General features: G+C 35.0%; 1 protein-coding gene across 2 annotated transcripts; it reads left to right on the forward strand.

Moving 5' to 3' along the window:
* Positions 1–249: 249 nt before the first annotated feature.
* LOC111518052 (uncharacterized) lies at positions 250–15664 on the forward strand. 2 transcript variants are annotated; one of them, XM_074182227.1, is made up of 10 exons: positions 250–389; positions 6527–6723; positions 6979–7244; positions 8913–9163; positions 9564–9728; positions 9830–10013; positions 13042–13302; positions 13411–13622; positions 14329–14530; positions 15084–15664. In XM_074182227.1, the coding sequence occupies exons 2-10, from the start codon at positions 6688–6690 to the stop codon at positions 15379–15381; spliced, it is 1875 nt and encodes a 624-aa protein (XP_074038328.1). In that variant the 5' UTR covers positions 250–389; positions 6527–6687; the 3' UTR covers positions 15382–15664. The 2 variants fall into 2 exon arrangements, with proteins under 2 accessions (XP_074038328.1, XP_074038327.1); XM_074182226.1 differs by lacking the exon at positions 250–389 and adding an exon at positions 955–1234.
* The last annotated feature ends 10476 nt before the right edge of the window (positions 15665–26140 follow it).

Here is a 26140-nt window from a genome sequence, read left to right on the forward strand (position 1 = left end):
TACTGATTTATTCTGATTTTCACTATAAAAATAAAGTATGTAATTAACAGGTAAATATGACCATTTCGCTAACATATTATATAATTTGGTGATATCTCTAAACATTTTTCCAGATACATTTCTACAAGATTTTCGATAACACTGCAACTGGTTTATAGTTATTTGGCAGATTTTAGTTGTAGGTATTTCTGAACATAGGCTGAACACTAGTGGTCTTCCTACAAGAAAAAAAACTCCTTTTTTAAGACATATCAACAAAACTGATGCAAGATCATAAATTTTGAGCCAGTATTCATTCATCTTGAAGTGATCTTTGCATGTGGATTGACTAGTGGAGTGTGTGATATTTTTTCCGAAGCCAACTGTGGAATGGGACGCCGTTTGTTCAAGTATGTTTGCTTTTTTGTCGCTATTGTTGCTGAAGAACCAACGGCTTGTGTTAGTGTGTTGTGTTTTGTCTAACGCCATTAGGCACTGACCACTCAATAGCAAGCAGGATACTAAAAATTGAATTTTTGGGTTTTTTGAAAAAAAAAATCATAATTAAAAAGTCTCTGTATAATATAAAACAGTGGCATCTGAAATTTCAATTAGGAAGTCTTGACTACACAATATCAATAATTCACCAGAAATAGAGGAGTCCGTATTTATATTTCCCTTAAATTTTTATTGATTTATGGCGATCCATTGTCTAATAAATGAAGTCCCATCAAAATCTCACAGAATTTTCTTATTTTTTAGGCATTCAAAACCTACAGGGTGGTTCACTTGCAACTGAACACCTTGTACATGCTCAAATGAGAGCGAAACTTTTCACGGTCACCATCAAAACCGTTCCAAGTACAGTTACTTCTGCCTCACCGCAGACCATCATCGCCCCCACACCCACATCATCGCCCATCATTGTTGTCATTGTCCCATTGACAATAGCAACCGCGCCTGCGCACTCGGATCGCGTTTGATCAATCGCGGAAGAGCCACCGTAATCACCGGAATCATGGGAAGAGACAGTTTTCATGTGACAGCTACATCAGCGGGTCCCTCTCCGAAGAAGGGCTCGTTGTCCTTTTTCGGGACTCCTTCGTAGGGATGCCGTGGCGCGCGCTAGTGTTGTGGGCCGGGGCGGTGGTGTGGGGATGGGGGGCGGTACGCTGCGGTGCCCTGACTCAGCAGGACGAGCTGGATTTTTCCACGGTGGACGTCAAGCAATTGGCGACGCATTCTTACGGAACAGGTGGTTCTTTTGTTTATTTATTCACTGCTTCGTGAAGCTTGTATAAGTACTCCAAACTATAATCTCATAGCCGCACGACTTGAGTTGATGATTTAACGGGAACATTATGGCAAAAAAGTAACTTTAAAGATGGTTTATGATTCAACATCATGAGCTGATTGATTTCCTGAGAGAATTTGAAGAAAAGTTAGGATGACTTGTATAAGCCGCTGAACCCAGTCACTGCAGAGGACAGGACTAAAAATCTATACAGGTATCTGTCTTCCAAAACCCAGATACCATTGTTTCTTCTTCAATTCTGGTCGCTACTTGACTCTTTTTGAAGATTGCTAGTCATCCGCTTGTCTTGGTCCTCGCAGAAAGATGATACCAGAGTCTAATAGCTTTGCATTCTAGCATTCAAAATCCTAGATCCTAGACAGCTATCGCTCCTAAGTCTTATCAGCGGTACTGATCAGGTTGAAGGTGAAGGATGCAACGTTCGAACTCGCCTGTTCCTATGGAGAATAATCTTGAATGCTTCAATATCTTGAGTTTCCGGAAGCAAAGATCAATAGGCAAAGGCAAAAATCACTCATTGTTGAAACAATGAATTCGAGAAAGAAGGCGAGCTGTTGCGCTTAACTTTTCCAAGACCTTTGACCGTTGTTTAGCATGATCCTCATAGCAAACCCGGCTTTGGAAATATGAAGCACCACAATCCGAGACTCTTCGTGTTTCTCGATTGCACTGTTCCAAAGATGGGTGATTTATGTGAGAAAGTCTCCTGTAACACTCTGATCCTCTTGTTTTGAGCTTTCACAGATGGTGTCTTTGTAAGAAGAGTTAATATCGCCATCATTTATCCTGGAACTTTATTCCAGTAACATTTTGGTCACATTCTCAGAGACGAAACAGTTTCAAAAGAATGAAATTTTGGGTTTAGAAGGGGTATAGAAGTATGAAAGAGCCGGGAAGAGAAAGGCTTTTGATTGAATAAATAGGGAACATGAACAAGAAAAAAGAATTCACAAAATACCCATTTTACTTCTTAGACCATAAAAGCAGAGCCAAGTCAATACGAACATACGAACAAGAAAACCAATTATTCATTTAGAATTAACAATTATATTCATGATAATATAACATTAAATTATTTCGATCAACCTAGTATAGATATTTCAGATTTCTTAAACATTAAAGGTGGAACCGTAGCGTATGAACATAATAATAACTATGAAAATAATAAAGAAAAGAGAAAAGAGTTTGGTGTCAGATAGGTCAGGAGTTTATAAACTGTTGTGTGGTTCGTCCGATGTTTTGAATAGGTCAAACTGGAAAAATATTTGAAATACGTAAAAAGGAACATAGAATCATTTTCCAGAACGAATAAGTGAATTCAACGTGTACTGCATACCACTCTACCGAGGGACTTTCATTCAATCATGAACTTAAAACTCTTTATTTCCGGAAGAAAGGTTGAAACTGAACTTTCTGGAAAGTATCATGAGGTATTTTGCATAAATGTGTGTCGGGTATAATTCAATATCCTGCGTGGTATTAGCCTGGAAAGTATTTGTTTTTCGGTAGGAATCGAGATTTTATTTCGAAATATTTATTTTCTTATAAATATGATTCAAGAACTCCCAATATATTATGAACTGTCAAATTGATTTTGATAACTTTACTGGATTTGTTCTTACCAAGTAATCATACCTAGTGTATTTGGAATAATTACTATGTGATAATAATTAATTTGTTGACCCGTTTTTACTAGTGAATTAAAGATAATATTCGCTCTTTTCTGTCAGTTGAATCTAGCCTATAATCATTTATCTGATTAGAATGTAGGTAGAAGCTAGTATTATTACAGAATAAATTGGAAATTAGGAAAAATTTATCATTATTGCTTGAAGAAGAGATTCTATAGCAAAACATGATGTGTCGCAGTTTTGTATACCGTTCATCATGAAAATCTCACATTATAATATTAGGTAATAATATAATGATTTCTCGAATCAAACAGAAGTACTAGAAAAAAATGTTATTAAATTTCAATGCGTCATTTCATTTTGATTAGTGATTTTTTTATGAAGTGGGTGCTTGAAGGTATGTTGATTCTCTGTCGACCTTGCGTAGTTGGAAATCAAACGAGAATAGCGAAGAACATGACACCAATGAGTAAAAGTTTGCTATTGAAATAGTTACAACACGCGATTGAAAATGTCTAACAGCGTCGGCTTGGGAACATTTTCAGAATTTTTGAGCTGTAATTACAATTTGAATCTATCGATTACAATTCACAGCCTACTACTTTCGGTGGGAAGATCTTATTTAGTTAAAAAAACTAACTAACCAACAACTGACATTGGTTGAAGTTAACAGTAATGACGATTCCGGAGTTGAACTTCAACAATTACTCATAATCTAAGCTGAATGTGTTTTTACAATTACTCTGTATAAACGAAACTATAACGTTCACAAAAACATATAGCAATAGCAATCACTCATTTTTAGAACTCATGTGATAAATTGATATTCCGGTAACAAAGCCAGGCCTGAATTATTAATGAATTCGTGTTCACATTATGAAAGCATTTGCTTTCCTAGACAAAACAATGCCCGATGGTGTACAAACTCAACGAACTAGGTCATTGTTTACAATATTTGGGTGTTACACAACACTGATTTTTTGCTCCGTCTCAAAATCACATGTTAATAGCAGAAAGCTAAAGAATAGTTTGAGCAGAGAAGTAAATAATAAAAACAAAATTTTAAGAGATTTTTTATAAAAATATTCTCGATTCAGTCCTTGAAGGTGGTGATACTACTCAGTAGCTGATATCAACATAGGTGTTCCACAGGGTTCTATTTGGGTTGCTTTGTTTTTTCTGCTATATATTAATAATATTGAAAAACTATGTGAAAACGTTCATGTTACAATGTATGCAGATGATATCTCTGTTCATGTGTCACATCATTCTGATGAAATGCTTGGGACACGTTGAAATTAGCTAATCGGATTTTTGGCAATGGGGACATATAACAACTCACTATTTTTACATGTATATGAGCCACAATATCTTCGGTTTCACAACAAAAAATATGTACAAAACCCGATCCCACTGTGAATGATATTCCAGTTTTCAAGTCTGCCACCCAGATCAAGATTTTAGGAATGTGCATTGGAAAGTAAATTGGAGAGTACATTGTTCGAATTTGATATCAGCGCCCCATTCGCAGTGCTTTCTTCCGAAAAATTTGAGAACGATACCTACTTACACATTCTCAATTGCTGGGCAAGTGGAGAGTCGTATGCGTTATGGTTTTTGTTTCTGGGGATGGTCAACCACGTCTCAGGAAGTTTCCACTTCACAAAAAAGTATCAGGTGCAGCATGAAGGTGTAGTAACTGTAAACGTTTTTTCAGCAAATATGAATTCCTAACAATTCCATACTTATATATTTTTGAATTGTGTCTTTATATTTTCAGGAATAGAGATAGTTTTGTGAAGAATTCTGATGTACATCAAGTGTTGTTCAGCTATCAAATTGTACATTGAACACACATGCATCTTTTCTCGCGAGAGTTGAATAGAAAAAACTAGATTTTCCTGTTTGTTAGCCCAACATTTTTATGACTCAAAAATGTCACCAATACTTTGCCATCATATAACTTGTAATATTAGTTAATTCTAGATTCTTTGGTACATATATGCATATCAACATGGCATGAGTGTCAAATGTAGTAGAGTTAATTAGGACCATTACATTCATTGCCAATGCCACTATCTAAAGTTCTTTTAGTGTATTGCTATATATCGATATGTATGAATATTATGTAAATATTTACTTCCTATATACCCTATATTCAATTTAATGAACTAATTATTTTTATTATTACTAGTTTCTTCATAATTTCATTACCTGGAACCATTTATTTCGTCAATCTTTCCCTATGAAATCATTATTAACTTTCTCACCATCCCACATAGATATTACAAGTTGAATTCATGTTTAGAAATTTGTTAAAACCAAACCCTACAAAGAAATTCGTGAACTTCCTCCATCTAGGCATACCGGTGGTGCTAGGCACAGAATACAAAAGCAGCGGAATTGATTTAACTCAAAATCCCTAGCAACCTATGTCACTGTCTTACGAAGTAGAAAAAAAAGAAGGATATTTCATTGTATATGAATATGAACTTATAAGTAATACATAGGTATTCAATACAATATTGAGGTGATTCAGTTTCTTTTAGTATCGTATTTTATATCCCTGAAGAATTTTTGATTAAAATCAATAGAAGCTAATGCAAATTTTGAGATGACTTGAATCCAATATTTAAGAAGAAAACGATTCAATGTAGATAATTTTTTATCATATTAATAAAAAATATAGTAATTTTCAACTGTTGTAATCTGCTATAGAGTACATCATTGTCTTCGGTTCGATCACAAATGATATTGCTCATATATTCTTAAAAATATTCCTGAACCATATATAGTCAGTACCATAGGAAAATAAATATTTCGAAATGGGATCTAGAAACATTCATTTCTCCCAACGTACCTACACAGTAGGTTCCGATATTATACATGTCGGAAAACGACTACTTCCTCGGCTACTACCACGCTGGACACTGAATTATATCCGACAGTTTTGCTGATATTTTTGTCCATCCAGCGGCAGAATCACAATGAAATCAATCGAGTAGGTCATCTACACATCGGTTTCGAGGTAGTACCATCGTTGCAGGAAAGATACGACCCAAACAGCAGTGTGCCTGGTACTCGATTGACCTCAACTAAAATTAAACAATTAAAAAAAGGAAATAAAAATTAAGAGATTTCATGCAAGTTCCTTCACTAACTAATGAAATTCATCATGAAACATGGTCAACCATCTGCAAACAAACGTATAAAGGTGAGTTTTCACCAAATATCGTGAAAAATAAATAACTTTTGTAGAAGAAAGAAATAAAAAAATGAAAAACCTTTTTTTTTCAGCTCTTCTGAAAAAAATTAAGGTTGTGTAAAAAAAGTTGTAGATATTGATATTTTCTAAAAGTTTTTCATTCAACTTTTTTCAGTAGCCTGGTTTCAGTGGTAATCATGAAAATCCATTTTCAACCCCTAAAATTCACCCCATTTCATCTCCCGTACCTTGAATCGACTTTAATTTACCTTTCATGTGAAAACACAATATTCTTCCCTGTCAATTTTCATACTGTTATAGATTTATTATCTTTCTTGCATTTCTAATAGATTTCTGGGATTGCTACGTTAATAATTATTGATTTTTCATTTTCAGAACTGTTTCTTCTAGAAAATCGATACAGGGACCAAAAAACCTCTTATAGATTCGAAGACTTTTTCTGGACCGGTTCCGGCGATGGACCTGAAGATGATGAACATCAGCGGAGCTCTGTTAGTCCCACTACTATCTATAAGACTAAAACCATTGTCACCACCATGTTCATCGAATCGCCACAGACTTCTTATAATGAGGTTAGTATGGATGACAACGAAAAAACTCATAAAATTGTTAAAATTGTTTAGATCACGCCATCATTGACCTACGATCATTTTGAAATTACAATGATCTAGTACATTTTGAGACATTTTGTGATTATTTATAAATTTTTAAAAAATTTGTCTTGAAAACTCTAGTGCTTTTGCTTTACTTTATCTTGTATCATCGTTATGAATTGCATCAGTTTCAGTACTGATACGTGTTCAATTATCCCTATTATTCCTTTTCAGACTTCTAAAGAAACCACAACACCAAAATGTTCACGTGACTGCTTAACAGAACAAACTACTCAAGCAATGGAAGGGGAAATTAGGCCCAGCCCAACCCTCAAAACAGTCGATTTTGATGGTCAAGAGAACGGAGAATTCGGCGAAGACTTCTTTGATACTGACAGACAATTTTGGTTACTGACTGTGTTGAAAAGTGATGGAAAAGATCCTGTGATTATCGATCTCAAGAATAGCTTAGCGAAACTTTATAAAATTGCATTTCAAAGGTGAGTTAGCAGCCTTGTGAAGATTGTCTAACTGTTAGACGATCAGGTTTCAGTCCCTGGCTTCACTATAAAACCGTACTGTGAGTAGCTTTCATCGTATTCATGATTGGCCGGTAATTTAGGTTTTTTAGCACAATCCTTTAATGTAGAAGAGGACGTCAGAAATCGTTTCATAGTTCAGTTTTCTTATACGAAATCAAAATTACAACACCCACAACGAACTTGTAATGCCGAGTAAAGTATAAGACAATCCTTTCAAAGACCCACAGGTAAAAAATGAAATATTCTTTGTTTACCAATTCTACTATCTGGAAATTCCTAGGTGAAATTACTAAAGTGTTTTATTGTTTCATCACCTATTAGGAATTATAAATTTTAATGTAATAGAAAAACAAATATGTCAGGTCGTTCACTGGGTTATGGGTATTTCGTTTTTGTAGCGACCCGTGAGCTGAGTCATGTTTGCTATTAAAGCATGTTACTCACATCAATCACGCGTACCACCTGACACGTTCCTTTGCACCACCGGTTGGGAACCTCCGGTCTAACATATTATTATACGTTGCTCTGAATGAAAATTCTGCAGTGAATATTTTTCTGATGATGATATGGTTATTTTACAACAAAAGGAATGCTGGTTGAATGTTGTAGTCACAATGCTTGTAAAACAAAATCAGTTTCACTTAATTTTCTCACTAATACTGTCAATCCTTTTCGAAAAGATATTATATTACTTGCATAATTTAAGTTATCTGTTGTCATTACTTCATTAGGCCGCTTTGCAACAAACTTGTTATTGCTTAGTGTTGTTTCACAAGACAAGACAAAACAAGAAAATGTCTTCTCTTATCTTGTCTCGACTGGTCGAGAAAAAATTCTTCTCCCGTCTTGACAAGAATGCCATTTCCCTTTACGAGAAAATGCATTTCTTGTTTTTGTCTCATCTCGGCTTTGCTAGATTTCTCTTGATATTGGTATTCCAAATGTGCAAGTAGATACTAGACAACAATTAAAGTAATATCGTTTATACTTCAGAGGCCTTGCACCTTGCCCCGCTTACAATCTCTAGCCAAAAGCCAATTCGGTATATTCCTGAAAATAATTCAGCTTATAAGCATACTACATTCGATAGGTTGTCTTTTCTTGCCGAGAGATGGCTATATTGTTTTGTTTCGCCTTTTAAGATGAACCAATCTCTTGTCTTGTCAAGATACGATTTCCCAAGAAAAAACTCTCTTCTTGTTCAATTCGACACGAAACAAGAGACAAGAATTTCTTGTCTTGATGGCAACTATTATTGCATCTAAATGAATTTCCTTGTCATCCACCATTCATTTTAGTAATGTATAACTTTTTCTAGTTTTATCTAGAATCATGTTGGTTGAATACAATTACTGTTTGCTGTTTGAAAAAAGGGTCGTACTTGCCTCAGTTGCATCAACATATTCTTTTAATTCTGAAGTTTAATATAGACATTCATTTTTGAACATGTAGAAGAAATATCGTAGTAACTACTGGGTAATATCGTTTTTACCACTTTCATCAATTCAATCTGGTTTGGAATATACTGAAGAGAAACATACCCAATAGAAGAATGAATAAATTTCCTATATGTTTTTACTGAAATATTGATTATTGAACCTCCGAAATAACTTCTGCTCATTGCAGACAACAGGAGCGACACTTGGGCATAACCAATGGTAGAATCAAGCGAGCACCAATAGATGGTCCAGTAAATGTCTACATTCATGAGATGAACAGGACCAAATTGAACGGCGACAAAAAAATCGAGGTGTTGTACCACGTATCTGTTGCAGGAAAACCGGTATCTGCAATAACAGCAGCCAACGATATGCATCTTGTATCAGATGAAGAAGTTAGACAAGAGCTTGGCTATCCGTTCCTTGTGAAGGCAGAACGTGAGTGATAGTTTTCTATCGGTTACTGATTTTGGTGTGAAAGAGAATCAGATCCATTAGCTTTTCACGAAAATATTAAGAACTTTGTTTAAATACAATATCACATGTCTCTTCGATTCACAATGACCAGCCACAATGAACTTTGCTCTCATTTAATTGATAAACTGCAATGATATAATATTGTGACTAGTCCAATTTTCTATATTAATAATGCAGTTTCTTCCAACAACACATACAAAAATTATGAATATAAGTAGTACATCAGTATTAAAAGTTATTCTTAGAACATTTGTTGAAAAATTTGGGAAACGATGTATCATCGTTTGTGACAATTTAATAAGTAGATCAAAATCGAACTGAGATGATTGTTATTTTTCACATTGTTATACATTTTCTTCAGCATATCTCAAATCCGGTGAGCCCCAAGGTTTGTCTAGCGCCAAGAGCACTTGGATGTTCATCGGTGTGTCCATCGTAGGCCTGATTGTTTTTCTGTTAGTGGTTGCCTTTTTCATCCTTGGATGTACGAAGAAAAAGAAAGTTTCAACTCCAACAAGTTCACGAGGTGAGATATATTTTATCCGTCTTGTTGGAGTATATCTTACGATTTATTCGCTTTTGTCTTTCTTTCACTTTACTACATTCATGTGAATATCTTGTCTATAGGAATCGAAAACAGACAACATATTTTCGAGAGAGGAGCTGGCCACGAGAACAAGGGATACACTGAAGAAGACACCAGAAGAAGGTCTCCCACGTATATCGACTTCAAAAATGAAAATACGACGATGACAAGAAGCGTTGCTGTTGTTGCCAGGCCGGGAAGTTCCATCAGTTCAATGTCCTCCAGGTCAGTGTGTGACATTAGAGTTGTCAGTAATCGACTATTGATTATCCTACATGAAAAATAACGCTCCATCAGGAAAATATTCAAGAATTCACTTGCCACATTTAATGTTTCGACTGAAAGTAAAGTACTTCGCTTATACAGAGTCACGGAATGGAATGTGGGGTCTATGAATATAAAAAACAAGAACAGAAAAAGTGAGTTTTAGGGTCGCTGTTTTCAGAGGACTGATACGCTCACGACAAAAAATATTTCATACTTATCGTTTTTGAAACAAAATTAAATCATCATCTAAAAGAACAATTCGTTCAGGCCAGTCCCATCAATGATACTCTGACGGAATTCGATTTTCAATTATCCGAAATCATCGACTTTATGTTGATGAAATACACTACCTTGCACTGACGAGTGGCCAAACAGCCCGAAACCGGTCTTCAAGTGTGTTCCAATAATTGAAAATCTATTGCGGCAGTTGTATCGCCAACAGCATATGCAGGAATAACTTCTGTGAAGAATCCTGCACTAACACCTGTCGGATATAATTCAACGCCCTTCGAGGTATTAGCCAGGGGAGTAGTTGTTTTCTGATAGGTGTCAGTCCATCAACCTACTGTGTAGGGTGTTGAAACTGGCCTGAACGAATTGTTCTTTTAGATGATTTGATTTATAGCCAGTCTTCAAGTATGCCCACTGACTATACGTGAAACAAAATTGCAAATAAATTGTATATGATCCCAGATAGCACGATGGCTATTTTGGGACCACTGAGGGACAACGTAAAATCGTTCAAAGGATGTGGGTGGGTATTCAAATGGAAAATGTTGTAATTTTCTGACGTCCTAGCACTTCCGAAGGTATCCCACAAATGACAATATGGACTATTAGGGATCATATTTGCAAACTTACGAATCTTACAAGATCATGTCTGGATTCATATCATTCTTACACATGAAATCCACTGGTTATCATATGTATTACAGAACGTCTGGTAGTTTTCATTACATTACTAGGTTATCCTCAAATATTTATTTGTTTCAAATATTGTTTTTAATGTCAGAGAAATGTGTTAGTTTCGCGTCTCTTTTGATCCAGTTTGCTGTGGGACGGTCTACAAGAATGAAGTGTGATATAATTGGTGTATTCATCGGATATTATCTGTAAAATATGAGCTGTGAAACTACAAAGACTCTGTAATAATAAACTGTGGATATTAATGATTTTTTTTCTGAGAAACAAATATATCATGAAATTGGTGAACTGTGTGCTATCTGGAATATTGTTGATAGTGCAATTCGCATTGCACTTGCAGATTTGTGTGTACGGTCATGTATCTCTTGCCAGAAGGTACAATCAAGGTTAATGAAGAAATTAACGGTATGAGTAACTTTTATACAAAATCGTATCGATGAAAAATTGATGAAGAAGTTTAATCTGCTCTGTCTAGTGTTGAATCACGAACGAAGACAAGAGACGATTCTTGTTCAGAGACGCTATCAAAAATTAGTTTTGCAACGGATCGCTTCTGAGAGCCTTGTTCTTGAAGGACGACTGACTCCAAGAATGTATTCGTGATTCGGTCTAGTAACACTGATGAGGACTGACCAGAGGGCAAATGCCTATAAGAGGTACAACGAGCTAAACAAAGAGTTGGAAAACGACCCCATAATGGGAATGCCATAGGATGAGATGCTTTCCCAGTATAGCTTCGGAAAACTTCTAAACAATTATAACAGACAGAGAGGCATGGAAGGGAGGACCTCCAATAAATGCAGAGATTGCCTGTTACACAGACGGCTCAAAAACTGAAGAAGGTGTAGGAGCAGGAATCTATATAACTAAACCAAAGACGAAAGTCTCACTAAGCTTAGGTAAAAAAGTGACGATATTCCAAGCAGAAACAGCAGCAATACGTCACTGCGCAGAAGAGTTACTAAGGCAAGAGTTTAAGGAAAATACTATTGCAATATACTCTGATAGCCAAGCAGCTATAAAAGCAATTAGCTCCATGCAGGTCAATTCCAAACTGGTCTGGAACTGCCTAGAAAAGCTACAAGAACTAGGTAGTCAAAACAGACTGTCATTAGCCTGGGTAACAGGGCACACAGGATACAAGGGCAACGAAGAGGCTGATTCATTAGCACGAGAAGGAGTGCGGCTCCCCAATTGGCCCAGAACCCTTTTGTGGTACAGCAAAAGCACTGCGAAAAACTTGTAACAGCAACTGGAAGAAAAAACAATCTCAAAAATGGTGGAATAAGGCGCCGGGTATGAGACAGGCCAAAGAGTTCATTAAAGAGCCATCGCCAAAATTCACGGAGTACCTACTAAGTCTGAATAGGCGATCAACTTGAGTTCTGGTCGGGCTATTGACGGGACACTGTAGACTCAACAAACACATGAACAACATCGGACTGGCAGACACAGACCAGGCTTTGCCAAGAAGATGAGGAAACCTCCGTAAACATACTATGCTATTGCGAATGTCTGTCAAAGATAAGGTTTGCAACATTAGGGGAGGAAAAACCACAACCCTCTCAATATATGGGGAACTTGAGGTCCGGCCTATGGGGTCTAGTTACAAGGACGGGCCTAGACAAGGAACTCTAGCATACATGAGGGCACACACAATAGATCTGCAAAGGTCGCAGTATAGTGGCAGCTCAGCACAGAAACCCCATATTAATCTAATCTAACACTGATGGTTTTTTATCTAGCTCATCGAAAAATTTCGGTCCTAACACTTCTTTTACATTCTATCCATCTTCTCTCAATTTTCGAAGACGGTCAAAATTGCTTCACCTATATGAAATATTTTTCAACGAAACTAAATGAAACTATGAGCCACAAAGTTAGTGTCAATCTCCATTATTGATAATACTTGGTTTGATGTCCCAAAATCCTGCAAAATTTTATGTTTGGAAAGGGTTACATCTACTTAGCCGTCTTCCCGGACAACTCATTTGCATTTGTTAGAAGAGAGCGATCTGCCATCGTCTACAAGATGAAAATATCGTTGCACTTTCATTTTCAGTTCCAGTAGTTTGGACATTTCCCCTTTGATGAACATCAAGAAGCACCACCGGAGCCCCCCGAAGAAGCCATCCAGAACGAGGCCAGCTCTCAATAAAACGGATCCCATGAACTTCAGACGGATGCCTCCCGAAGTGTTCGATTCAGATGGAAGTAGTAGCAGAAAAGAGTCACCAGATGCCATGCTTGTTGGAAACTATGATCCAGGAGTTGTCAGCCCGAAGTCATACTTATCCATGCCATCAGTTAAGTCCTTTCCAAGGTCTGTATTTTTGTAATCACTTGATTCTCAAATCATTTGAAAAGCCACATATCGATTTTTCCTCAACAAATGTTGATATACAATAAATTGGAGTGATTTTTTCAACAGAGGAAATATGCCTGTTCCACTAAACAAAGTCCTTGAACCGGTAAGCATTCTACACTTGGACATGTTAGACGACCAACCACTGCACGGAGGGAACAACCAGGAAAAACACAGTAAATTGGGGTTGGTTAGACATGGAAGCTTAGGGGCGGTTGAAGATCCAGGAGTCATTGGGCCAATAGTTTGGAATTCACATTGTCAGAAACTTCAGCACGGTACGTTAATTTTTATACTTCCAGTGAATATCCAAGTGGAATTTTACGTCCAATGGGCGTCTGAAGCATATTAACTAGTACTCGTAATTTTTCGAAATAGTCTTTTTGCTTTGTAATTTTGTATGCTTGTTTTGAACAAGTAGAAAGCCAAAAATGGTATTTTCTAATTCTATTCTATTTATTTTAATGCTACTTTTACAATTTCTGTGTCCTGTTGATCATCGTAAATTTCTTCTGTAAACTTGTCACTTGAGTTGAAATGATCAAGAACTTTATTTTTTTCTCAAGATTAACTTGAAGTCAGATGTCTCCATTGGACATGAATTGGTCATCTATGAGATATCTATCCAGTGTTGTCTGAGTAAACAGTTACTGAAAATATTCGATAAATTAATTGCTTATAAAAATAGGCAACGACCTGTGAAATTTTCAATCATTCTTTTGTTGAGTAACTCAGTCAGTTGAAACAGTTTGTAAATATGCATTCGATGAATCAACGAAGGATATCAATCAATTAATCAGTAAATCGATATTACATTCAATAATTCATGATACATTCATATTTACCTGGAGAATAGTTTTAACATTTGGCGATAAATCAATTCATAAATAAAACTTTCCACTTCACAAACGACTGACTATTGAAACTGGACTTCAAGAGCAGGAATTGAAAATTGATCAAATATAACCTCTTGGTTATTTTCAGGAGTTAGTGTTGATGAAGGGATGCATGATATGACTGTTGCACAGAACGTCTCGAAGATGAGGAAGAGATTTCACGACCTGTTGGATGATACGTTCAGTCTGTTTGGCAGTAGGAGAGAAAGTCCTGTTGATAAGTCTGGACCTGATGGATATTCTCATAACGTACCAATCGAAGTTAAAAGTCACTCTGCGGTGAATACAAGGTAGTTTTTTTGAATTCATATTTATGGTTTGTGAAAGAAATAAGTTCAAATTATTGAATTAATGAAATTACAACAAAATTAGTGAAATAATCAAGATAAAATATACTTGTGATGCACTGTTTGAAACCTTTGGTGTAGTAATGAATATGTATTACTGAAGTTTTTTACCAACATCAAAGTGATCATCTTCAAGAGGAAGATCAAACTTTTTATCTTCCTCTTGAGGAAGATCAAACTTTTGGTCGTCCTCTTGAAGATGATCACTTGGTGATCGAAACACGTGTCGAGGTGTTGAAATAACGGTTTGGTGTTGGGAAAGAAACCCCAGTAATATTCAAAATGAAATATGAAAATAACCACAGGTATTTCCCCACGTTTCGATTGTCGGTATCTAAAATTGTCTTCTGGTGATAACTGGAAAGACAATATGGCCCAGAACAAAGCAATAACTCGAATAATTTTGAAAAATTTTGCTGCAAAAAACTCCCACACAAGTGCACCAAAATTTTTCTTCCCATAACAATGTTTATTGTCAAATATGTATGTTTTTCAGGTCAACAGATGACTTGAAAGCGGCAACTCCAAAACCGCGACCCAAAACTACTGACCTGCGAAAAATGGACCATCAAGCCGGCGGCCCCAAAGGCGCCTGGTCCAGCACCGCTCCTTCCCCTCTCGTAAGACCTCTCAGCGCTGGAATAATTAACCCCTATCCAAGGGTAAACGTGAACCAGGTATTGGCAGAGGGAAAATTCAAAGAAAATGATCCAGCAGTGCCACTCATTGCCGCCATTAAATCGGAAATAGAACGTGTCTCGATACCGGGTAGCATCACAGACTTGAACAATTAATTGATTGTAGCGTGAATATGTGTTTAGGCGGCTTTCACACGATGCCCACAGATCTGAGATCTAAAGAGAGCGATACAAAAGGTTTACAGTCGCGCCATTGCAAAACATTTCTCCGAAGTACCCAACTGAAGTAGGAGAATTGTGTTTCTACTCACTGACAGGAAGCTACTTAGCGATATATCGATAGCAACATATCGCTCATCTCATATTGGCTCAGTGTGAACCTCGCCTTAGATTTTGTTTATAGATTGTTGTTTAGTCCAATAAAGTGTTTTTTTTATAATATTATCTTTCGATTGGAGACATATTCGTAGTTTCTCTTAAGCCCTCTTCCTCACACAAATCAAATCATTTGCGACGAATGAACATATAACTAGGTGATACCACAACAACCACAGTCTTCTGTTGATCCCTTAGATGTCGTCTTCGTAAGGGGTCAGATGTCATCAACTTTAAAACTCATTAATACAGTTTATTGTACGATTTTTGCTATAAAGGATAGTACAAAAACCGCGACACGTGTTTCCCTATACAATAGCTTTCTCAAGCGCTCGAGAAATCTGTTTAAACTCTGTTTTTCCGTTAACCAGCTGTCGCACCCCTACTGACGACAACCCTCAGAAGTCGAAACTTGTGTGAGCTGAGGATTAACAAGGTCTTACCTTTTAACTTGTGACCCCTAACACGTTTATCGTTAATATTACACTATTCTACAGGATGGAATATTGATAGACTGAGTCTTTTGTTAATCCTACACTTGTTATCTAAATGAGAATATTTGCTTTTTTCTATTTAGGGTTAGGACAGAAAAGTTCAAAATCTGAATGTATGATCCAGTCAGTATTATTGACATTTTCTATAACAGGTCGAAGGAACCTTGTTTAATATGGAATCATAAATGCGACATCATCAATAATCGTGGTTCAAGTATTCTGTTAGATCTCATAGATGGCGTGTTCATAAGAGCAGATGTCATTGCAATATTTCACTCAGGCTTGTACCTGAATATCTTAATCCAGCATTGCATGTTTCAGTCTAGCAATACTGTGATGCAGGTGACTAGCGCTATCTGGTGTTGGATTGATTATGCTTTGTTTTTTAGCTATGGATCAATAACTTCGAGATTTACCAGACACGCTGATGAGTCCAGGAAGGATGAAGGGGTTGACTTGGATCAAGATTCAAGTTTTCCAAACTTCTTGGAAGTACCCTCATCACCTTCTACAGAGAATTTCGTAACATAGTGGCGTGTGCTCGTGCAGGAGAATTTCGACACGGATCTTCACCTACATTGTCATGTAGTTCTGAAGTTATTTATTTTTGGTACTGTGAAAACTTTCTGTCTGTAAGTAATGGAGAGGAATGAGGTGAGTTTTGAAACACAACGGAATTAAGGAGTATTATCTTGAAGTTACACGCCGATTGCGAGAAACAATTCGAAGAAAGAAAACATCCGGCATTGTGCAAAAACAATTCATGGCTTTTGCATCACTTTAGTGCACTTGCCCACTCGTTAGTGCTTCTTCGTAATTTTTTTGTCAAAAACCTCACTGTAATCATGCATCGCCCAACGTATTCGCCAGATTTGCCGCACTGTGACTTTTTGCTCTTCCCAAGATTGAAAAGACCCATGAAAGAACGGCGTTTTGTGACGATTGAGGAGATGAAAAACTAATCGCCAAGAAAGCTCAAGGACATACCAGGTAGTGCATATCAGAACTGCTTCGATGGTTGGAAATAACGCTGGCGCAATTGTATTATATCTGAGGGGTATTACTTTGAAGGGGACAAAATAAAAATTGATGAATAAATAAATATTTTTTGAGAAGAATTAAAATCTAGACCTTGTATTTCATAGTGGTTTTCTGGTGTGAAGTTTTCAGCTTGCCCGTTATTACTATACTTCAGCACATACTTTTGTTTATTTTTTGGATTGTGGAAGGTTATACACCCAAATAATTTTCTTTCCGATTTCAATTGACTGTAAACCTTTGTGTTCATTCTCATATTTCTTTTATAAAGAGTCCTTAACTTCTAATAATTCCTCAACTTCTAATTATTTCCCAACTTCTAATTATTTTGTGTATTTTGTGTTGCATATAAATTGCATTTGGCAGAACCCTACTACATAGAATTGTACAATATACTACTCGTCGATAGATGGCAAAACAGTATTATCGTTGTTTGAAGTTCTCTTCAAACAACGGTATAATTTTTTCAATTTCAACTATTGGCAAACAATATTCGTTATTCTTCTTCAATGAAGAGTCCTGGAGTTCCACTTCATGAGGAAAGTGAGTAGAGATATTTGTTGTATTTCATATACATCGCGTATGGCAGAACTCAACCACTTAGTGTTGCTGAATGTACTACTCGACGGTAGATGGCATAAGAAGTATTAGATTACAGCTAAGAAATGTATGTCGTAAACGAAATATGTTTGGCGTTGAAATTTGAGAAATATTTTAAGAATGACTAGATCCTCATGCTGAGTATTGAAATAAAGGGACTTCAATTTCATATGATTTTGTACACTTGAAAGTTCATATATAAAATTGGGATTTGAATTGACTTTGAATCGTAATAGATCATACTCATTTGGAAAAACTGTGGCATTCCATGTTTTCCAAAACTTGTTCTATAAAGTTGAAATGTTCAATTTTCTTGTTCTTTTGTCTGCGAACTGATCAATCACTTCTTCTAGAGGAACATCAATTTGTCTACGAATACCTAGCTATTAAAGGCAAACCATTTAGTTAAGTTTCTCAAATAAGTTGAAAAATATCGATCTGCTGTACACACGATGAAAGGCAGTGTGGACAAAAATTTCGATAGGAAATGCAAGTAGAAAAATATATCAATATTGCATTCACTCAATACCCTCGACTGTATCCATAAATTTTTCGTACAAAACGAAAGTATCAACATTGTATTATTCTCCACCGAATAACACACTGAAAGAATCAACCAGCTAATATTTGACAACGTTGAACTATCATTTTGTAATCTCAGATGTATTGGTAAATAAAATCATCGAGAAATGAGATTTTAAATGCAATACTTTAGAATTTACATTTACATTAGAATTTACTTTCTTTATTGTTGTTTGGAAGATGTACGTGGAAATTCAATGTCTCCGGTTCCTCGACAGTACTGAGAATCAAATAATAAATTTGATATAAATTTTCGTTAAAAACCTCAATCGATTTGGCAGAAAAGCATAACTTTGAAATATTTCAAATGAGTCATAATTTTTTCAAATTTTTAAATGAATATTTATTGTTGTAAAAAATTATTTTCGGTGAAACGCTATTTTACTACAGACGCATGTCTGTGGTAAAACAGGCGTGCTGAGCCCTATTTTCAGCGTAAAATTAAAATTATAAATAATGGAGGTAGATACATTTTAAGAAGTCACAACTTTGAAGAATATTTTTGTTTCATTTCTTAAATGTTTAAATGTTATCAACAAAATACCGGAAACATCATTTTTCTTCGATTATTTTGTTTATAACAATCGTAATTTTTTAGCCACTGTAAAATCCTTCGAATATTTTATTCTACGGTTCATTCTGATTCGAATTAGGCCTTGCTCAAATTTTTGGGAGCTTTATATCTATTTTTCACGTTTTTCAACTTGTTGCTTAATCTATGTATCCTGTGTATGATCAGTATATTCATCAGTTTCAAATGAACTGAAAATAGGAAAATGTTACTTTCCAGAGGATGGCAAGTGATAGCAAAAAATATTTCAGAGCCTTTTGAAAAATGTTTGATTCATGCGTGTGACTTAATCAATCATTTATTACTATCCACTTAATATTGTTTCCAAACCCATAAACTGAACACCTGAATACCGCACTGAGAACAAAACACAAAACGAATCGACAAAGTTCGAAGAAGAAACTGCCTCATACCTTCAACTTCAACAGACGCAATTGTGATTAAAGAATTCTTTTTCAATTAATTTTCATGAGATATAAGTATGCATATAAACATTCCTACAATTAAAAATATTAAATACGACATGGGGAGGTCGTTTATTTTCGTTTCCACTTCCAGAACGGGTTTCTATCTTGGATAAAAACGAATAAAAATTGGCGGTGTCTGACGTCCCAAGAGAAGTGATTTTTTTAACAAAGCAAAGAAATGTTTTGTTGAACTGAAAAAATGGCACATTCTTTACATTTTTCTATTGATTTCCGTTACTGTGGTGATACTTCACACATATTCAAAAGTAATTATGTACATATATTTGAAAATACCTCTCGTAAAAATAGATTTCGAGAAAAAAATATAGAAATATTCAGTACATTTTTGAGCCCCTGAATGTGTATGCAATATACTTTTAGTGTTTTCATTTGTATAGTTTTTCCTGCAGAAAACACCGACTTTTGGTAGTAATCACCCAAAATATATTCAACATTATTTGTAAAGAATATTACTGGAGTTTTTTCCCAACACCAAATCGTTATTTTTAACACCTTGACACGTGTTTCGATCACCAACTGATCATCTTCAAAGAGGAGAAGTTATTTCGTTATTTTTAACAACTCGACACGTATTTCGATCACCAAGTGATCATCTTCAAAGAGGAGAAGTTTTAATCTTCCTCTTTGAAGATGATCACTTGGTGATCGAAACACGAGCCGAGGTGGTAAAAATAACGATTTGGTGTTGGAAAAAAACTCCAGTAATATTCATTGCTACACCAAAGATTCCAAACAGTGCATCATAAATTATTTGTAAACAAAAACTCACGATTGTTAAATAATAGGTTCTTGAAAGTTAAGCTGTTCCAATGATTGCGATATATCCTACAGAAAATAAATTATAATGCACCTCCACAACTTTTTGAATAGTTTTTTTTCACCTTGCAGAGATACATTTTTATGTTTTTCATACTTTCAAGGACTTCTAAGTTTGGAACCATCTTGGTAAGTCTAGGTAAAATTAGGTAAATCCATCCTTCATATTTTGTTAATTTTTTTCTATTAATTGATATTTTTCTCAGCTGAGATAAGAAAATTGAAACTTGCATATCATTTTTTCTTGATTGTTCAGAACAAACTACGTAGAGAACTAGTAGTTCTATGTGGAGTAGCAATAAAGTTGGAGTTGGAGTATTATAGACAGGAGGAGTTCACAGGATTCCATGTAATGGGGAATGTTCCTCCTGACGAAAATCAAGTAGTTTTCATAAAAGAGCTCTAAAACAACGCATTTTAAACTTATCACTTCAACCTTCCTTTTTAAAAAAAATATTTAAATACTTGAAAAAGAGAAATGAAATAATGCATTCAACATTTAAAGGGATTCGTTTTTATTTCAGCATTTGGCAACATCAGTTATAGCTAATAAAGGACGTATGAGACAAACAAAGATGACATAATTCAGAGGCGTGCTGTTCTGTTTACTTATGTTCCGAGTTCCGAGACATTCTGTGACATATGACATTTTGTGCACCTTACCTATCTTCCTCTATATAAATAAATTACAAAACAACTGTTGTTTATGTGGCTTGTGGAGGTGGTATTGAACTATAATTTATATTTTACTTTAATTTGACACTATTGACATTATTCTTCTTCTTCTAGCATACTACTAACCTGGACTTCGATCTAGCATTCTAGGCGCTGTTGCCAATATGTGAATTAGAAACAAATCCCTTTCAAAATTAATACCCAACATTTGAAACATCAATTTGAATACTTTTCGAATTGAATTTGAAAAACTCATGAATCAAACGCAACTTTATTTTGTTCAAACTTGCATTTGTTGTAATAACCCAAATTGAGGAACATTCCCCATTGTGGTAAAGTCTATATGGGTCACGAAAAGAAGCATTGGTACCAGCCTAGTCGAGGGAACACAAAATCTCATTCGAAAATACCGAGAGGCTAGCTTTCAAACTTTGATATTGATCCACTCTTTTTCAAAACTAATGTCATACCTCAATAACAGAATTGTAAAGAGATATGGCAGTAGTCACGACATAATGGTAGAGATGAAAGTTTCAGAAAAATGGTTGAATCTATAATTTCAAAATAGCCACTTCAGTCTCGAAAGTTATTAGCTAGAAACTACTTTAGTTTTTTCGTCAATCTGTAAAAATCATTTACATTCGTAGGAATGATTGTCAACAATAAGAATGTCACAAAAGTGTATCTATAGCCAAAGACCACAGAAAGTTGCTATATTTCTAAAATCCCCGTCATCTGGGATCTCAGCCACTTATATGAAATATTGATATCTGCTTATTAGTACATGCCTTAAAACAACGGACATTCATTTATTTCACTTACTTTATATCTCGGACTGTAAATGACTCTTGAGATGAACAGGTAATGCTGCACTCTACAGGGTGTCGTCCGACCGACTAACAAGCTAGAAGATTGTAATAACGAGGAAATCTTCAGCGGTGAACAGTTAATCAGTCAGTTTTATTAAATAATAAAGATATATTTTCTAAAGAGGAAGAATAAAGAAATCTTGATGATAGTAATAGTGATCTAAGGCAGTTGTTCAGTTTTATGTGTATGCTATATAGATATAATCTTTAGACTTATTATACATATGTAATATTGACATAATGATGTTGATAATCAGGAATAATTCCGTTTCAATTAAAGATTTCAAGAGCTAAAATTGGGCAACATCAATTAACTCTTAAAAATTTCATAATTATTTCAGTTAGCCAACTTGTTATTTGACAGAAATCATTAACACTACCTACTCGTAAATTCATAATATTATTCAAACAATTTTCACACTTTGACCTTTATTCAAGACGCTTTTTACTACACAGTAGCTATTTTATACTGTATTGTATACATTAATTATAATTAATTATAATTTCTAGGTGAAATCAATCAAAAACGATTATTTTCAGGGAAACATGTGAATTTTAAGAAAAATAAGTAGGTAGTTAACGATCAATTCTAGGAAATTTTAATGAAAACAAATTTAAAAAGAGACACTGATTAACTTCTTGTTGGTCATTTAAAATTGAATTAGATTGTTTTGGTTTATTTTTATTCATTTTAAGTGATTCCAGTAGATTTTATTTCTGACCTTTACCGACAAACAAATATGGGGATACCCCAGGGATCATGTCTATCACCGACACTATTTAATATATTCATCACAGACCTTTCCGAAGATTTGAAAAGAACACGTTATCCAATTATATATGCAGATGATACACATTTACTAATCACAGGAAAATCCGAACAAGAACTACAAAATACATTTATTTATTGAGTCCATTAGAAATATGTTTGCTGAAAATAGTACAGTGTTAATGGATCCCTAGCAGTTCAATTCTTTACAAAAAATGTTTCAGTGAATCTTAGCTTACTACTCAGAAAATCTTTGGAAAATTTGTCAAATGCAAAATTTTTAGACGTCTGTTTAGATCAAAAACTAACATGGAATTATCACATAGACGGATGATAATCTAAACTGAGTTCGTATTGTTTTATTATGAAAAACCTTTGTAAAACAGTATCAGGGAAAGTCCTGAAATAACTAGGTATATTTTGGACTTATACAATGAAATCTCTCATATGGCCTCATATTTCGGGGTCAAGCACACAACTCTGGTAAACATTCCGCCACACAAAAAAAATCATTCGCTGTATTACTTCATCTAGGAACCACTTTGTCAATCTTGGCAAAATGATCTTGCATATATATATCATTTTCTATAATTGTACATATTATGAATAAAAATGAGTATCTGACAGCAAGAAAGGATATCCACTATCACAACACTCAGTATAAAGCTACTCTAGCTATAAAGCGACTCTCGAAGCTATTCATTATTTTGCAGTTGGCATATTTTTTCAGTTACTGTATTTCTAAAGTAAAAATATAAATTACTAGCTGTTGCAATGGCCGCTCTTATATTAACGTAGTAGCCAAAGCTACTGAATCTAGAATCTTGAGATATGCAGGTAAGTTCTTTGTATAGTGTAAATAAGCGACAAGAAAGGGATTCAGGAATTTCCACCCCCAAGCGGGAAAATAGAGGTTCAAATTTTCTTCAGTGTTGCAGTTGGAAACCTGAAGTTTTGAGTCAATAAAAAAAGTCACCATTTGTTCAAAATGGTCTGTCACGAAACTTAATGTGACAAACCAAATTCTACGCAGGCAAAGCCGCGGGAAACAACTACTATCCCAATGAATTACTCCATCGAGGATGTTAACGAAAATTATGTAATATTCTCTCTAGATGCATCTAATATTCTCTCTAGATGCATCATTCGCCCTCAAGATAAAACCCTTCAATCGACCATATGGACAACAAAACTGTTATCAGTCGTGTACCCAATAAAAAATACACTTGGAAGGTATATCAATGCTGACTGCTTGCCTTGACAGGACTGGTAGAAATTCGGTGTAAGGCAGAAGCGATGTTCGGATGTTCTTCTTGAGTGTGTGGGACGCCCGAAGTGAAGAATAAAAAGTTGGAGATGGCCGGGATGCCGACAAGGGCCCACTCAGAGGCGGAGAAAAAAACTTTTAGATTGGGGCTTATGTCGATGGAAAAATAACTTGGGAAACTGAATTAGTTTGGAGGACATTCTGTGGAGAGCTTTTTTCTGCCATTCAGGATTCTGAAATTCATTGAAGTACAGTAACTTGATGAAGAATTTGCTGTGATACTCCTGGCTCCTAGTTGAAAAAAATCCTTACAGATTCCTTAACTGAGTTGTATGATATTTTAATCTAAGTTTTTATGAATTGTAAATCATCTTTCATCGAAAAGGAAGCATTCAGGTACTTTTCCTAGAACATAAAAAATTGGCTTTTATTATTTCGGAAGAGTGAACATTTTGCTCATATTTTTTGTTTCATACATTCACTTTTCTAGTGAAAAATCTGAGTAGTTACTTTGTGCAAAATACACTATAAATTGAAAGGGTATATTTTTAAGAGAGATACATTTTTGTGAAAGAAAGATTTTGGCTTTCTACGCCTCCATCTTGATACAAAAATATGTGAGAATCTTATAAGAAAAGGAGGAAAGTAATCAATATCAAAACATTAACTGTATACAGAATTTTGTGAACCATGCAAAGAAGTAACTTTCAGACGCAAACTGAAAGAAAAACCCCTCCCGAAACAGCTATTTTCATATAAACATTGAATTACACGAAAGAAAAACCTTTCGAAACAAATACTTTATACAGGGTGATTCAAAAGTACTTTGACAAACTTCAGGAGGTGATTCCTCACAATATTATAATATGAATTGTCCAAATAAATAAATGTCCGGAAACGCTTCGTTTCCAAGATACAGGATGTTGAAGTTGTATTTTTATTTTCTTTTTTTTCAAATAACTTTTGAAATACTGAACTTAATTAAACGAAACTTGATAATAGGAGGTTTTTGAGGTGTCGAATTCGAACCTGATGTTCTTATTGCTCTTACTCGTAGGGGGCGCCACCTACACGTCTTTTTCTTTTTTAAAGATTCATAACTTTTTTGGGCGTACTTCTAGCACATTTTTCAGTAAAAAAATCGATTCCTCTATCATATCTACGTAAATAAGCTACCCTTGTTACAAGTCGCTGTAAGCAACCGTTTTCTAAATATTTGGACTTGAAAACTTAAAGTCGATGCATGTTGAAGTTATTACGAATTTTTTGTACATGATAAAAAAAGTTTATAATATTCTAGTAAGTACCATTTTTAATTATTGTACTCTTGTTTTGTGTATGATAAATCTTGTCAACATTTTACCTCCGTTTCCTACTTTCCAAAACCAACAAAATTCTTTTTGATACAAAAAAATGGATGAGAGAATCTTCCAAAGAAAGGAAGGATTAATCAATTTGAAAATAAGTAACTCTATACATGGATGTGTAGATCATGCAAAGAAGTAACTTTGCATGATCTACACATCCATGTATAGAGTTACTTATTTTCAAATTGATTAATCCTTCCTTTCTTTGGAAGATTCTCTCATCCATTTTTTTGTATCAGATGGAGTAGTAGAAAGCCAAAAACTTTCTTTCCCAAAAAATTAATCACTCCTAAAAATATAACCCTTTCAAATCTTTTTGATATTATGAGTTTCAAGTCCTATATAGATATAAATAAATATTATCTATTATCACCATCTCCGTCAAAGACTGAGCCGCCAATACAGAGATAAACAGCCATGAAACGCTTCTTCCGAACAGCAATAAAATTGGCAGCGATAAAACTGACAGCCACGACATAAACATACATGTGTCATTGATAGGACTGATTCAGTTTGAATCTTATATCGATGCATTTAGCTGAGAATATTTCAGGCAACAAGGCAGGAACACTTGTGTAGGGGGAGTTTTTGTGGTTCCAAACAACGGAACTGCAACACTCTTCCTGACGCGCGTTTTGCCACCCAAGTTGGCGTCTTCAGGAGAGGAAATACACTGATTCGCAGATCAGCCAATATGTAATACACATGTCACATGAAATAACGAATCTTATGGCTCAGCTTGAAAAATAATAATTTATTTGAAGGTACCTAATGATGAAAATAAGACAAAAAAGAAATTTTCATTTCTTTTTTCATCATGATCTCCTACCACATAGTAACGGCTACATCCAGCAATTTATACAAAAAAGTTAATTCGTCAGAAATGAAAAGGTGATACAATTCTATTCTTTCCAATACCAAAATGTTAAATATTGACAAATAGAATTGACGAAGGTCGATTTTGTGTAGCACATAGGTATATTACAGAAAATTTTATTTAACAA

The sequence above is a fragment of the Leptinotarsa decemlineata genome, unplaced genomic scaffold (assembly GCF_025532065.1).
Source record: "Leptinotarsa decemlineata unplaced genomic scaffold, Ldec_3_MD MMD2_tig00026328_RagTag_RagTag, whole genome shotgun sequence".
Classification (NCBI taxonomy): domain Eukaryota; kingdom Metazoa; phylum Arthropoda; class Insecta; order Coleoptera; family Chrysomelidae; genus Leptinotarsa; species Leptinotarsa decemlineata.